Here is a 16,435-nt window from a genome sequence, read left to right as displayed (position 1 = left end):
CTGTTAGAGCCTCGGATAGTTTTGTATACGGGTACTTGTTTATTTTCACGTAAGAGAAACTTCGGTAATTGGTATATGATATATATTTATGTGTATATAACACATATATATATATATATATATATATTAATGGATATTATTCGAGGGAAAATACTATAGTCATTAATTATTATTGTGGTATGGATATGATGGAAACGATGAGACGTTAAATAAATATTATTTTTTCATCAGATTTCACAAGCTACATTAGGATCGTGATGCGAAAAATATTTGCGGATGATCGTATTGTGTGATAATATTTGAAATCGATTACGGTCAATGGTACTGAAAGACGTTATCAGGCTGAGAAGAAAGTTTGACCCGCGTGACGAGGCATTACCGCCATGTGGATCACGAGAAGAAGAAATCGTCAAATACTTTTTACGAGGACACCCGTTATGTATACGAAACCCAGCTAAACTCCGTATTAGTTGGTTTCGAGTACGGAATATTGTTTCTGGAGATCCCGGCGCTCAAATTGCTAACGTTTAGCGGCTTATCTGGATTACTGCTTCCCCAGTGCTGCGAAGTAGGGAGAAAGCAAAAGAGATCTCCTGCGCCAAAACATTAGGGATCGTTCACAAGAGTCTTCAATACGTATTTCTCAAGTTTTGTATTTTTCGTGGTAGGAAATTGATGTTAAAAAAAAATTGTTAACAAGCACCACTAATCATACTGATTTCTGCGTACTTGCGTGGGACTAATTCCCACGTATCAGCCTCCTTTACAAAAGATTCGAAAGGCACGACTTTCAAGGATAACAATTCTTCGGTTGAGATTTTCCTTGAAAAAATATAAATATATATATACAGTCCAACGTCACGAAATCCCTTCCCCACGCTCAGGGCCCCACGATGTAGCCGGAAATCGCAGAATGTTACATTTTGTGGCGTGCATTCTGAAATGCCACGTCACAATATATATATATATATATATATATATATATATATATATATATATATAAAACCATTAAATGGTCTTATAAAATTTCATTGTTCTCAAATTCAACGTAATACGTACTATCAAAGTACAAATGAACTTAATACTCTTCGCCTGCGAAATTCTTAAGGACGAAAAGAAGCCCGTTAGCGTCCGTCAAGGAAAAAGGTAGAAATTGCACGAAGCAGCCGAGACCTTTCTTATTACAATATACTCTCAAAGGAACTACCCATAGTACCTTATCAGTTAAATCCATATCTCAAATCCTTGTCTTTGGCACTAGGACGTCATTTTCTTTCTCCTCTATCCTGAACGTTTCCGCCTTTGAAGTACGGGTAACGGCTGTACAGTCACTAGAAACACCGAAACAATTGTACACGAAAATACTCGTTAAGAAATTTATGTAATTTTAGCGATTTTTCTACGCTCCTCCTGACTTCGTGTTTTCCTTTCTCCGCGTGTATATCTGTATACACATTCTGTTCGAGCCCAATAAAGCCTCGCAGAGGACTTCGATCCGCACTCGAATGCCAGACTCGAAACCTTTCGGATCGTCCATCTGAAATAACCTGCAGATCTCGAGTACTTATACGGGCACTAATACTTTTGCACGTGCTCACGAATAGCCGCGTCCAGTCCAAGAGTAGCTTGAATATTTTTTATCTCCTTCTTCTGCCCCCCTGAGATTACTTCCCGTTTGTCGAATTCAGCTCGATTCCTTCCAATCCCCGAGCTTTGCGTCAGATTACAGAGTTCCCCGTTGAGATACTCGTGTATTTGTACACGGCGATTAAACTAGTCTCGCAAGGCAAGGTAATCGTTCCTTCTCTTATTATCATTACAAGTATACACGTCACGCATGCTGATCGTATCGCGTGAAAGAGTTTTAGAAGTGAAATTTTTTTTATAGGTTATGGCCTTGCATTCACTTTTTCGCAGTGACTGTTAAACCGCTACGATTTGATTTTTTACTGGGACTTTACGTCTTTACGTCAACTCGGATGCGGCAGCCATGAATCATCGAATGAGGAAAAAAATAATCGCAAAGTTTCTACATTATTTCTAGCAAGATATAAAGCAAAATTTTATAATCAAATAATATATTATTATATGTTTATATATTTTAATATACTTGTTAAAGGCATATATGTTGATCTCGGTACGTCATACGTAAATGTAACAGCACGTTCGTTGCTAATTGAACTTACGTCGCAGTCGACCGGACATCGCCTGTACTAAAGTTTCTTGCGTTTGTACGTATTTTAATTCCATCGTCATATGTCGCAAATATAATCATAGGACGTGCCCTGATAACCGACAGCAGCACGTTGGTATTATTTAAATATCAGGCTAATAATCTGTACAACGTTTCTGCATGAGAATGGACTTTTCTGTATACGTTAATTCACGAAATAAATGTCAGGATTAACAAAGGTATGGATTGATGAATATATTTTATTAATAATACAAAGTTTTCGCTGTTTTTCTTTTATATATTATTACACCATACAGTCGGTTTTACTTTGAGGACCTCTCTTATGGTTTCTAGCTTAGTAAAACGGATTATGAGGAAAATTTTTGTTTTAGATTATACTTTGAAAGTATATTTGACGTTGGCCGTGATTGCCATTAAAATTTTTTTTCCGATTTAATTCATACACAACAGTCGTCCTCTTTGCTCGGTTTTCACCTACGTCAGAGAATCCAACAGGTAGAAAGACAAATATTAACATAACCAGTGGTCACGCGTGATATATCTATATAACACTATGAAATATTTCACGGCAGTCTGTATTTACAAGTATAGGGTACTTCGTTTAATTGAAGCAAGTAACGAATGTACATTTAATGCGTGTACTTGTTGCTTGGACGCCAGATGTGCAGTTCCCCACGGAGTCTCACGAATGAACTAACCTAGCCAGACGACCGAGAAAGAGATGTGAAATTTGTGGCGAACCGATAATCGTAGCACAATCCCCCCCTTGGATCGCCCTTAACCAAGCTGTAACATTAACGACGAGTACCGATTTACCCTTAGATATATTCCCACAGCGCGTCCTTCAGGTCTCTTGTACCTAACCAAACCGTACGGAGAATAATCAGCATTGCAAAGTTACACGAAAAGTACATTTAAGCTGTATAAAGTACTATTTAATGTCCATAGTCGTTGAATAATATGAAATAAATATTCACTTTAATTTAATCCCAGGATAAATACAAATGGTCTCGATATCTACAGGATGGAGTCCGATAACACAATCGGATGCGTCTATCCGCTTTTAAAGAGAAAAGAAGCGACGTGAGGCCACGGGGTGGGAGCGCTGTTGGAAGGAATCGGAGTTGGAGATGGGTCAAAGAAAAACGAATTGTATCAGGAAAACAATTTAACTAATGGAAGGGTATCGCCTGTAGACTGGGTAGGACTATAGAAGGGATTCCTTTGTGCGCCGTTATCCAGACGTTCACAGTGCGCTTCTCGGACTTATTTTATTTTCAATTTCTAACGGTGTTACCCTAACCGTACCAAACTACGTCAATCGATTCGCAGTAAGTTTTTATCGGAATAAGGATTAGAGAATAGGTCAGTATATGGTAACGAAGAAGGACTCACGCATAGTTTTATTTATATACGTGTACAATGGCAGATCGTTCTGATTAAGTATAATAATCATAATCGCGGAGTTCTAAGGATGCTGACGTAGGCCAGTACCTATAGCAGGATATCATTTGTACGGGTGTTCTGATATATTAGGCGGGTACATGACAAATGTCCGAATGTGATATCATTATCGTTACGCTATATGCTCTATGTCTTGTAAGGGGGGCTCGAGGAGAAGAGGAGTTTACTATCCGGACCCCCATCATACCGTTCCCATGAAATTCGTGTTAGGTGGAACGTGCGGTGTCTATGGGGTTTTCTGTACCCATTCCAATCAATATGTGACGACACTCCCATGGGGAGACATTCATATCGCAGTGGAACTCAAACAGGGCAATATCTCCACGGAGACTACGTCCTCTGCCCCCCATCTTCGTGGCCGGGGGGGTCCAAGCAAATATCGGCTGGTTATCGTTTTGAAATTTTCTTTTCTTTAATCTCTCAGTAAGACACTATCAAAAGGCAATATGCAGCGTATCGCGAGTGTCTCGCTGAGACACCCGTGTATACGGTTTTAGTAAAAATATTGATTTGACGAAAAAAACAAAACTTGGTGGATCCTATTTTTAGTTGGTGATGCGATTCTTTATTTTGTTCCTTTTCCCTTTCTTTCAAAGTCCCTTCTACGAGGGGGTTGAAACGACCCGGGCGATGGGTGTTCGCAGGGAACTACCTACAGTCACGAACTGAATTCCATCAACTCTTACTGTTTTGAACTCTCTTGAAAAGTGGTCTCTGAATTCGCTTGAGTCGTTCGGAAAGTGCGTAAGCGTGGGTACAACCATTCACCGATGTAAGTGAGCACTGGCGAATATATTGTGCCTAAGCGTTGTATGTGCACAGAGTGTACAGACAGTTCGATATTGCGAAATGGGGTGGTAGGCGGTCTTAATGCATTTGGCGAGGTAGCTATGGTACGCATCACCAGGCACCCTTTCCGCTAGCTCAGCATTCTCTGCGGCTCTGTCTTTCGAGTATCCCTCTATATACTATGCTATATATATATTCTTGGCTTTCTCACTTTTCTACACTACTACTCTACCATTTTCTCTCTCTCGCTCTCTCTGTCTCTCTTGGACCTCACCTCCCTTTCCCCGACTCCTCTCTCGAGACTATAATGGTTCTAAAACGAAGCGCCCCCTCAGCTTTAATCTCTTAACGGGCAAACGACAAAAAATATCATTCATATTCTTCTTCGGACTTGGACAGAGGCTGGGCTCGCTGGCTGGTTGCCTGGCGGCTTCAATTAAGAGATTGCCTTGTCTTCGCCAATTATTCGGATCACCCGATAGATGTCTTTACGCACGTACAAAGCAGCCCTCTATTAAATTGGAAGGTGAATGTATTTAAGGGCATAAGGAAACGTCGGCCATCGAGTCCCTGTCTTTTCTGCACTTGTAAGTGACACCCAGCTGTGACATATTAGTATCGTTTTACCCTGACAGTTAGGTACATTCTTGCCGAGAAAATACATAGCTAGTAGTAGACTCCAGTAGCAATCTTTTCTCAATACCGGTGACAATCTAAATGTCGTATCTTATATAGAGGATACTCTTCCTGAAAGAGCCTCTACGGAAGTACCTGAGGAGCTTCTTATTTTTATTTTTTTTCCTTTGAAAACGAATAGGTAGCTACTACCTCGATATCGGTTCTGCCATCTCTTTCGATTCAGCGATCCGGCAGTAATGACGGATTCCCATAGAAACCATCGTTTTAGACGTATGGAAGCAACTCTGGCGACTTCGTTCGCGTAGCCGGAAAGATGCACCTGCGAGAAAGTCAGAAGAAAAAGTCGTTGGCCGCTTTTGAATTCGCTTAGGTAAGAGCGCTCAGTCTCCTGAGCACTTAGAAAATCGATAGCTCGGCTCACTTGATCTGCTGTTGGCTGCTGCCAGTCCATATCTTGATTAAAATCAGTGCCTTCTCCTGGTACTCGTTCTCTCTCTCTATCTTTCGCTTTTGCTGTTTTTCCCTCCCATCATTCGCCTCTCTAGCATCCCATTGGGTTTCTTCACCCTTCCAGCTTTCATCCACCCTTACCACCTACAGACCTCCTGCTCTCTCTCTCTCTCTCTCTCTCTCTCTCTCTCTCTCTCTCTCTCGCTCTCATCCTCCCAATGAATCCGGTTAGTCTCGTTAACGTCTAAGCCGTCCCCGAACTCGTCCCCAGTCCTCCACGTGTCTACCCCATGCCTAAAAGACAATGAAGACGAACTTTCGTAGAAGCTGTCTCGCGTCTGACAGTAGTCGTGGGACGAGAGAAGGGAGAGGAGAAAAAGGTACAGAGCAAGAAAGAGAGAATAACAAGAGCAGAAGAGATACGGGTGTACTGGCAACATCAAACGCCCCCAACCCCCCTCAGTGAAAAACAATGTCGGATGCTCGCGCGACCTTCTGCAGCAGCGCAATTACTTCAGGAAGTCAATTTTGCCAGGAGTCTCTTTGCTAAAAGTCCAGTTTTCAGAGTCACCCGAACCTGGCACCCCTAGGTACCAACTTCGTCAAGCATATCTATACCCAGCATACGTACAATATGCTTTGTGCCAAGAGCGATGCGGATGGGGCCTTAGTAAGATACCCTCAGATAAGATCTGATGTGTTGGCGGATGGTCCCATAGGACCTATACCGAAGGCCAGAGAGTTGTTTGCTACGCTCAAATGTTGACCGAACTCCCTGCACCACTCCAGGACCACATCCTGCTTTCAGGCGAATATCTCGGATCTACGTGAAGTCTCGGGTGCTTCGTTTCGTGTTATGAACTTCTGCAAGAAAGATGCTCCGGATTAAGGCCCAAGTTGATATAACTTGTTTGTAACCTTTTATCGAGAATGAGTTTCCACAGCGGAAAGACAAAATTGTTCCAAAGCTCGACGGAGACTCGTTCGGATAATATTCATTAATTTTTCCAGACTGCTCCAACACGATGTGGCGTTGAGCGTTAATTGGTCATGGTGATTATAGATCCATTAGCGTGGCAGCCAACAAATAGCACGGTACAATCCAATAACCGTCCTGGCCCATAATAAAAGGGGAGATGGTTTGGGAACCAGTCGGAGGTAGTTTAGCGCACTGGGCTAGTGCTATAGGGTGAGATGCTCTCCCTCGCCAGATAGTGATCATTGCATTCATTGTCACGTCACTATAATATCCTGCCAGGGGGTGGGTGGAGCTGGGGTTTGGCGCGAGTATGCTCGAGTAGGTACGGGCCTGTTCAACGCGGGACAACCCTCTGTGAAACGGTTAAAGGCCCCAAATGCTTGTAGGGCACGTACTGTAGGTCTGTGCCTTCCAGAGTATAGTACAGGTCGATTAAACGGTCATACGCATATTATAATTTTATACACTGTAGCAATTAGTATTGTTAATACTTTTATCGCTGTATAAGCATTTATGCGTTACGTTTTTTCTGGATATATGTAATTCTCGCTTGAGCATTTTTATTCAATCCTTATTTATATGATTCACCATCGTTCCTATGGATGCTCTACTGTCTTCCCTACTGCAGTTTATGACTGCTAGATGGTTATTCGCCTGTAAATTTTGTCAAATCTTTAACGAAGGGTATCTAGTATTTTATCGGAGAGACCGCGAGATAGGAGAAGCTTTGATAATATATCTATAGACATATAGTAACGTGTTTATGTATAATATATCGGGGGGCACATTACGTAGTAACACGCTTCCGTAATCTTTCCGCGTCTTCTCTCAATCCGCGCGAGTTTTACGGCTCTGTCGAGCAAATGAAATGAAATTCATGCAAATCAGAGTAGGTGGGCTATGGCGTCCCCACAGTTCTCGCTCAGGCATCGCGACGCTTTTGTATCGGGGCGGCCATGTGCTTGAACCTACGTGTATATATCTGTATATATATATACGTGTGTATATATCCTATATATATGGTGGATATCACGAGGGTGAAATGTACACCCGGTCCACCCGCCATCCAGCCAAATAAAGTCCATGGGCATCGAGCGAGACTTCATCGTCCATTCCATCCCCCATTGAAAAATACTTACGGGGGTACCAATTCAGACCAAAAATATTGCACGATTACCTATCCCCTGAAAATCATCAGTGTCAGACCGAGCATTTCTATAAGGGAATCGTTTTCCTTCGCTTTACGGGGCAAAAAAATTATATTCCTGATTTTTCCTTTCTAGGACACCCTAGGAACAGGCCGGACTACTATGGAAAACTTATTGGTAACTTAAGGGTGTACGCTCATGGCATCAAGGGCACCGTATACGCCGTTGACGAGAATACAATATTCATAAAGGGATTCTGCTACGACGGCACTGGACCGGATGCTTACTTCTGGGTCGGAAGCACAACGCAACCCACTCCTGATGGATTCATCGTACCCTATCCAGACAACGGCACTACTCAGTCAGTATAGTAGCTGATTTAGTGTAACAGTAATTTATCCCTATACGTTTGAGCCGCAGTGCTGTGACAAAAGTCCCACGTAAAATTATATTATGTCTTTTTAGCACGATGATTTTTATTTTATTAATTGCGTCCTTGACATACTAAATTTTATGCAAGTACGATTTACCTCCTTTCGCGGACGGGGAATCCCCTTATTTCGTATCACCGCATAGTTTAAACCCCTATAATCATCACTGGTTAATGCTACCACACGACAAGTCCTTTGAGCTTTATTTCATCCCTTGGTTATGGGCTGCTGGTGTCGTTCACTAAAATTCATTATTCACCGTTATCGTCATCAATATACATTTTTTGTAACTCAAAGCATCCTACTTGTTTATACCGACTGTATCACGTTTACTATTTAGCCTTGCAATCTGATAAAAAATGGTGTGCATGGTAATGATGAAAATACATAAATGCGAAATCTGAATGATTATTCTCCTTTGGGAATTACTTCAGACAACCGGCTGTCCTCCGCGATTACGATCACAAGGACATAATTCTGAAGCTACCGCTGGGAAAACGGATACGAGACATCAAGTGGCTGTCCATCTGGTGTCGGAGATTTACGGTGAGTTTTTTTCTTGTTGCAGTAGGTACATTCTGAGAAAAAAAGAAAGACTAAGAGAATGTTCCTTGTCGCTCAATTTCAGAATGTAAAAAAGATTCTTGTCCGATAGACAAGGGAGCTTTTACAGGGGAAAAAAAAAAATAAAAAGGGTGCAAAAGCTTTTTCATTTTTTTTTTTATTAAAGTACCTATGACCGTGACAAAGAACGAAGCGGTCAAGATGATATATACTTTATTTTAAGGTTGAGGGTCGCTACCGGGATATAGGAGATGGGGGAGAATCAAGATAACTTGATTTTTGAGAAGGTGGCCAAAAGGGGGAGCGACGCCACTATCGGTCGTGCATTCGTGGTCAATGGCGCGTATGAGATGGATACGGAAGTTAAGACAGGGGTGGCATATGTATATATATATATATATATATACGCATACACATATTACTTTGGAACGGGGCACGCGCACTCAGGGAGACATCGAGGGGGCAGAGCTTGCGCTCTTATATTTAGGAGCGCTTTAATATCGAAGTCTGATGGGGTGCTCCCGTACCGTGACAACCCTCCATCAGACACGCTCTGTCACCGCAAAACGCGTTGTCCGTCGCCTGCCTCATCTACAGGGTGTCCTACAATAATCGTTAGTTAACGATGATGTACAATATGGATACTAACCTTCATATGCCTTACCCTGGGTGTCATTTAATCTGTAACGGAACTTACTATCTCTTATCATCCCCTCCTTTTGTGTCATATGCATTACTTTCGATTTCTTTTACATAATCTATACTAGATTGTGCCCATGACCCTAAAGCCGTTGGGCCCATAATCTCTCATACGTCTCTTTTTCCTAAAAATCTTATTTCTCAACATGATATCATCGGGAAGCAGTTTCAACCCCAATCCCTTTTCCTTGTGATTTTGACTTTGAAGTCTTTAAATGACAAAACTCGATTTTCACGCAATGGCGCATACTCATGGTACGACCACGAGACGTACGCGCAAAGTCCCAAATATTTCGAAAAATAATTCTCTATTGGCTTTTTGCGTACATTTGATTGTAGAGAATTTTTAAAAATTATTTTCACCTCGGGAAGAACGTTTGTTTCAGGCAAGGGTACGAATATATGATGCGCCTTTTGTGATTTTGACTTTATCATTTATAATGACACAATTTTTTTCTCGCGTATTCGATCATACCTGTACAGAATCTCAAATACTTGGAGACATTTATTTACTCGGTATCTTTATTATAATTATTCTAGTGATATTTTTTTTTTCAGTCATTCACACCGGAAATATCTACAATTTACATGTCACGCAAGGGTGTAAATATTTGATGCTCCGTTACTGATTTTGACTTTGAAATTTTTTAACGACAACGCCAGATTCTTTATCGCATATAATCATATCTACACGAGATTCTTAATAGTTGAGGATTTCTTTAATTCCCTCTGGGTATATAATTGTGACGTCTTGGGTCACTCACACCGGAAATGTCCACGCTTCTCTTGTCACGCAAGGCTATAAAAATTTGATGCACCGTTTGATACGCTAATCCATCCTGGAGATTTTACGGAGTGATATATTATATACCGATATAGGGACGTTGTCAGTGGATAGATGCACAGGGGTTGGTATTGCTTGGGTATTGAGTAGACAGGAGCTGTCTGTCAGCCATGACTCCCTTGCGTTAGCTTAGAGGATGTATTGTCAGGATAAGCCCCCCCGCTTCTCCTTCTTCTTCTCCAGGACTCCTCCACATCCTCCCCACGGCGTCGTTTCCCGGTTTCCTCAAATCTAGCGGGGTCCTTTCAAAAGAGATCTCCCTCCTCGATATCAAACTACCACCACTCAATGGACCACCGATTCTGATAGGATTTAGTAATTTTTTTTCTTCACGGACCACCGTCCCACGACCTCTCTCATCCTCCGGACAATCGCCGAGCAGAATGCACTGCAACTATGGAATCCGTTCTTATCTGATCCCTCGAAAGGACAATCTCGATTGAAGTACCCAGTTTCACTCTTTTCCGCGTTATCAATCGCGGCACATTCTTATCGTTACATTTTCAATGATTAATCAGTATTATCGTGATTCTCTATTTTAACATATACCGGCTAGTCCCATTGTCGTTATCAATTTATTTTGTAACCTAAGTTCTGCTTTTTTTCACAATATTCATCCTGGTCCTAAGACAGGGTCAGTTTCTCTTCTCATATGAACGAAAGATGCGTGACCATACCTCGTTAACAGTCATGTACACAAATATTTCGTTATCGAGTTATCACGGGCTGCATGACATGTAAAAGTTGTGCAAACGTCTAATTAAAAAAAAATATTATATCAGTATGCGAATATAACGATCTCTTTCGTGTATAATTAAACTATAGAGTTATAAATGCCCTATAAGATAAGCTGTCAAAGTCTGTTTAATGGTCTGGTATGGGTATACAGTTTAAAACTTGCTCAGGATATCAGAGTAGTCATGGTGTGTATATATATATATATATCCGCGTATCATTCCGATTGGCCGTCTCAGGAGCTTTCCACAAATATTTCCCAGCATCCTCAGCAGGTCCAGGTCCTGGACTTTCTCTGCCGGATGAAAGTGATTGGCAATATCGGAAAGATTTCGATAGCCGTTCTCAAGAAAATAGAAGATTTTCGTGTTCCGTCTCTTTTCAAGATGTCAAAATTTGCACTTTTAAGGCAAGGGGGGGGGGGATTCACCGGGCGAATCAAGCGTCCGCACGAAAAAGGAATGCTTGCCGTGTCGGTAACGCGCGTGCAATTTGCATCCGAATTTCTCCCCGACTATCCGTGACGAAACACTAGAGTTAATTAAACGCCTCATAGTTTTCGTAGAGGGAATGACAAGGCACGACTCTGTTCCTGGCACCAAGTGGACCACCCAACCCCGAGAACGTCAATTAATAACCCTTTAGTCCCGACTTGGATTCTAAACACGAAGGCACCCCCAGCCGCAGAGTGCTCCGGCGAGACGTGGCCCTGTTAAATCCTAAGCACGTTTCTAATCCTTCCGAGCGTTGGGATACTCACGATACCAGCTGGGGGATTTCGCGTATCATATTTACTAGGTTTCACCAGCGTAATGTAAACCGAACCACCTGAAATTCTCTTGCGAACGTTTGGAACGACCATTAGGAATTTTAGGTTAGAATTTTAAGCCGAACCACGCGACATAGGCAAATGCCTTAAGGCTAAAAAAATGTTGAGATCCTTTTTTCAAAGCGACGTAACGACTCCAGGACGTAAACCCATCCACGAAGGCTGTGAATGGGTATCCGGAGAGCGAGAGAGAGAAAGAGAGAGGGGGGTGGGGGAGCGAGAGAGTGAGAGAGAGAGAGAGAAGTCAGGGCGGCTCACTTTTCTCGGTGATTTCGCTACAATCGGCGAATAATGTCGGATCATGGGGCGCTCGGGGTGGCCATACCGGGGTGGAGGGTAGTATAGGCTTGGGGTGTGTACGAGGGTGGCCGATCAGGTATTGAAGCACAGTTGATATTCTGGGGACTAGTAGTGGCGCATGCGTTGCGCGCAACACCGGTCGATGCTGGCCGGGCTAGCGCGCCCAAGAATGCAGCTGTCTTAATTCCGTGACTTTAAAGCGACGCCATTTTGAAACCGTCGCGCTCGCGATACTTAACTGTCACTCGTAATTTAGGTTAGGTTTGTCGATCGGTTCTTGGGATAACTCTTAAGCGTAAAATCGCACCAGGTGGCGGTTCGATCGATTTTACATAAAATCCTGAAAGTCAATTGTTCATCTGACTGGCGGAACGACTGGCACTGGGTACCGGGTATCCAAGTCGACGGGGATGGTGGCGTTGACACCGTTCAGGATGATTCGTTTAAATGGATCCGTTCAATTTGCTCAATTTGCCGGAATCGAAGGGTCGAAAGACCATTGCTGAAAGAGAGGTATCAGATTTTATACGTCGCGATTGAGAACGCTACCCCTGTAATTCAGCCATATTCGCGAGACGGCTTCGAATATTGTAGTTGACGCCATTTTGAAATTGCTACGCCCTGGTTCTCTCACTATAGATAATAACGTTCCACAGACACGCACAGAGAACGGGTACCATCTCTCCATCTATATACGTATTTTTCATCCTTGGATACTGTATACACGTATATACGTCAAGCTACATATATAGTCATTATTATCATTAAAAACGTAATGGGGAAAAAAAGTTTGTGTAGATATGAAACAAAAAGATATTACGACGTTCAGTACACAAGTTTTCTCGGAATCTCATTTTGTATTCAATAAGCTGATAAAAGCTTGAGAAACTTTCAAAAAATATCTCTTTCAAGCTAATGTTGATCGGAACAATCGAGATATATCACCCAGACGAGAGATACGTACGAAAGTTATTTTTAATTTGTCTACTATGTTATTTTTGTTTCACTAGACGTCTTGGAGACGACTTTGGGACATTGCGTCATCTGGGCAGCGAACCGAATCGTCGTTATTAATTTTCGTACGAGAAACAAGTACGACGTAACCGTCAGAACTTTACTAGGCCAACGATGGTTGTAGTCAAACTTGCTTTGCTTTTAGTAAACGATATTGTAGCGACGTACACGGGTGTAGTTATTAATTTTAGTCTCCCCGGAAATAGAGGTCGGTCGATCGTGGCGTTTGGTGTTGGTAAAAGCGCTAAGTGATCGAACGCTGGTATAATTACATGTAAAAGTACGTATGACAGGTAGATATAGATACGCGCTTAAATGTAGAATGGCGGAATGGAGTGTGCACGTAACAGCGCAGGAATAGTTAAGCTACGAAACGTATGAAAAGTAGAGCAAAGTTGGCGCGACGTAGGACCAGGGTTAAGGCACGATACGTATTTCAAGAAAAGTTATAATTTTTCATAACCCAGCGAGAAAGCTCCCGAGTATTTCTGGCGCGCCGATTGGACGAAAGCTTGCGAAACTTCCAGGTACCTCGAAGGACCGCCCACCGGTCCTACGGATGAAGGCTCGTGGTGAAAGTTTTGTCACGGAACGACCAACTTGCATTGTAAATCTGCTTCTGATTTCGAAATATCTTTGATATCCGACCACCATCCCCTTTGTTACTGCTACCTAGTACACTGTTTACAACTTTTCACGATTTATTGGAAATTTGTAAATTTACAAATATCGCGCGAATCACGTGCCCATCATTGGCGATGCTATTAATTTTCATAAAAATTTCATTTCACGTTACCACTGTCTGTCGCTTAAATGAATCAAGCTATATGGGAATGGTCGATTAAACTTTGTTCCTACCCAATTGGTACCTGTATTTCGAAATGCTGAAACCCTCGCCACAACAGGACCTTAGGTCTCCTCCATTGGTATCGCCGAAGTCTTTTGATCTCTCAATGGCGAATTTCGTTCGTCAACGTTGCAAAGGTAAATCTCGAAACCGGACACTGGAAGCGATATTTTCAAAGCACGACACGTAATCGAGACAGTTCGGCGAGGAAGGGTCGCTCGTCGCTTTTCCGGCGTTAAATGAGTTTTTCCGTTGTAACAAAATGGCGTCACGCTGAAGATCTTAAATGCTGTGCGAAACCCGGATAATTAGACGGCCGGGACGTATTTAACGGGAGCTTAGCCAGGGGTAAAAAGTTTTGGCAAAAAAGTTCCATTAAATCTGGCACGCAGGGAATAGAACAAAAATAGAGGGGGGATCGGTGGAAGTGTAAGAGGGTCGTTTAATTTATCACCTACTTAAAGCTCAACGGACAGACGACCAGGTTAGAATATCCTTTTTAGCTCGGGTTTCAAGTATTACTACCAATTGTCGCTGCTACACATCTCAGTACATAGTGAGACTGGATCGGATTTTATGGGGTTCGTAAAATCCAAGTCGCTTGAACGTATTCAAGATTACGTGATAACGACTCACCGAGTGTAATACAATAGTCACCCGGTATACCTGCAATTATCAATATCCCACCCTGCAATGACAATTCCTCCCAGGACCCTTCCTCAGTTTCATCCAATGCTCCCGGTTTAGGTCGATTACGGAAAAAGGGGGTTGCGGATCAACTATGAGAGATCGTGATCGAGCAGTGAAGGGGCTGCTTACTAGTGAAGTATTAAAAAATACTCTAAAACCATAGTTAAGATATTCTCAAGGGGGTATCAAAGAGAGCAGGGATTGGCAGTAATAATGCAACACGACGGGGGTACGTGGGATAGCGCGTTGCTATCGGGTGTAACAAGGCTTGATGTCTCAATTTCCGAAACGACGCGCGTCTCCCTGCGGGGGTTTCGAGAGAACGTATATGCGCGTCAGGAGGGGCGATGCCGGTCCTGATAACGTGCTAAAATAATATACAGTCTCGGCCACTCTCGGATTCTCTCCAATATATTATGGGCAACGGCAGCCAGGGTGGCATACTACCCCTGCGCTAGCTCTCTGCATCGTTGATTGTTTCTCGATGCTATCTATGCATCTCCAGTTTGTTAGGGGATTTATTTGATTGAATATTGACTGTTTTCAGCCCTCTTTCTATACCTTCCATACTCCGATATCCTCATAGGGGGGATTGTACCAGTCTGCTCTGTGTGTATATATTATATATGCCAAATCGATGGTAAATATATACCCTGAAATTTATGCACCCAAAATATCGTTATCAGGCACGGTACTGTAACGCTAATAGACAGTGCTGCCACTTGCACGGATTTAACGACATTGAAAGTCTCCAAGTGGCAGAACTGGGCATTCCGTTGCCGTCGTATTACTGTCGCCTTCGATAATTCATCAAAAGGGTCTGGGTACCGGTACAGTTTACGATTAAAATTATGAGAGGCCACATGCACTATGAAATTGCATGCAAAAGAGTCCCCTGGATCTCACGTGTGATTCATGAATTGGCTATAGGCGCGACTACTTAGTACGTACAGTCGGGTATAGAAGTTTGGTTATTGTATTGATGCGAGCTTATACTGTATTACGTATGTATGTGTATCTATAGCACTCTCTTCTTATTAAAAGTTTATTTTTGTACTGCACTGTACGTAGTTTGGTATTTGGAATTAAATCTAGACGAAATTTCGAACGATCTATTCTACGTCTCTAAGCAGTTTATCTGTCCTAACACAGGCCTGGCCATCGACCGGGGAAATTATTTTGTTGAGCCACGTCACGAAGTCTTGAGTATTAACGTAGGTAGTACACGGGACGGCGCATAATAGCCTCAGATCTGAATCTAAATCCGGGCTTACGAGATAAACAGTCTATTAGGGGTGCTATACACCCCCCTCTGGTAGAGACTTCGGCCGGCCGTAACGACCAGATCAAAGGTATCGAATTGACAAGGAACCCTTCGACGTTACCGCACCCCGGATTATAAAAAGCGCTTTCGGCTCGATACCGAACGATCTTGTAAAACGATGCAATAACTGCGAGAATCGTTTTCGTTCAGACATCTCGAAGAAGATTGGAAAACCAATCCGCCTACCATCAGATATTTATATCGGGGCAAATCGCTTGTTATTTCGCTCGAATTCATTTTGCGTCATCGAGACTTTTTATTCTCGTTTCTCATTTTTTTCCCTCTTCTTTATCTTTCCTACTGACTCCTCTTTTTGTGGCTACTGTCTGTTACTCTTTTTTTTTTTCGCGTACAAAGTTATTCAGTACACGCGCATGGCCTGAAGTTGGCTCTACCATAGAAATCAAGTGGACTGACTTCAGGCGGTCCATTTAGCCTGAATATACTTTTTCTAAATATTTCTTAAAATTTTTTGCGTTCATTAGGCTCTTTACC

At 42.5% G+C, this 16,435-nt stretch overlaps 1 protein-coding gene across 4 annotated transcripts in view; it reads left to right on the top strand.

Moving 5' to 3' along the window:
• LOC107268706 (protein Skeletor, isoforms B/C) overlaps positions 1–16,435 on the top strand; it is a 28,908-nt gene that overhangs the window by 2,460 nt on the left and 10,013 nt on the right. For all 4 annotated transcript variants that reach the window (XM_015741745.2, XM_025085924.1, XM_015741744.2 and 1 more), the window contains 2 exons: positions 7,799–8,024; positions 8,529–8,640. In XM_015741745.2, the coding sequence (XP_015597231.1) occupies positions 7,799–8,024; positions 8,529–8,640 (338 nt within the window). The remainder of the gene's footprint in view (positions 1–7,798; positions 8,025–8,528; positions 8,641–16,435) is intronic.

The sequence above is a fragment of the Cephus cinctus genome, unplaced genomic scaffold (genome assembly GCF_000341935.2).
Source record: "Cephus cinctus unplaced genomic scaffold, Ccin1 Ccin1_scaffold0577, whole genome shotgun sequence".
Lineage (NCBI taxonomy): Eukaryota > Metazoa > Arthropoda > Insecta > Hymenoptera > Cephidae > Cephus > Cephus cinctus.
The sequence above is the reverse complement of the archived record's forward strand: the minus strand, read 5'-3'. Positions and strand labels throughout refer to the sequence as shown.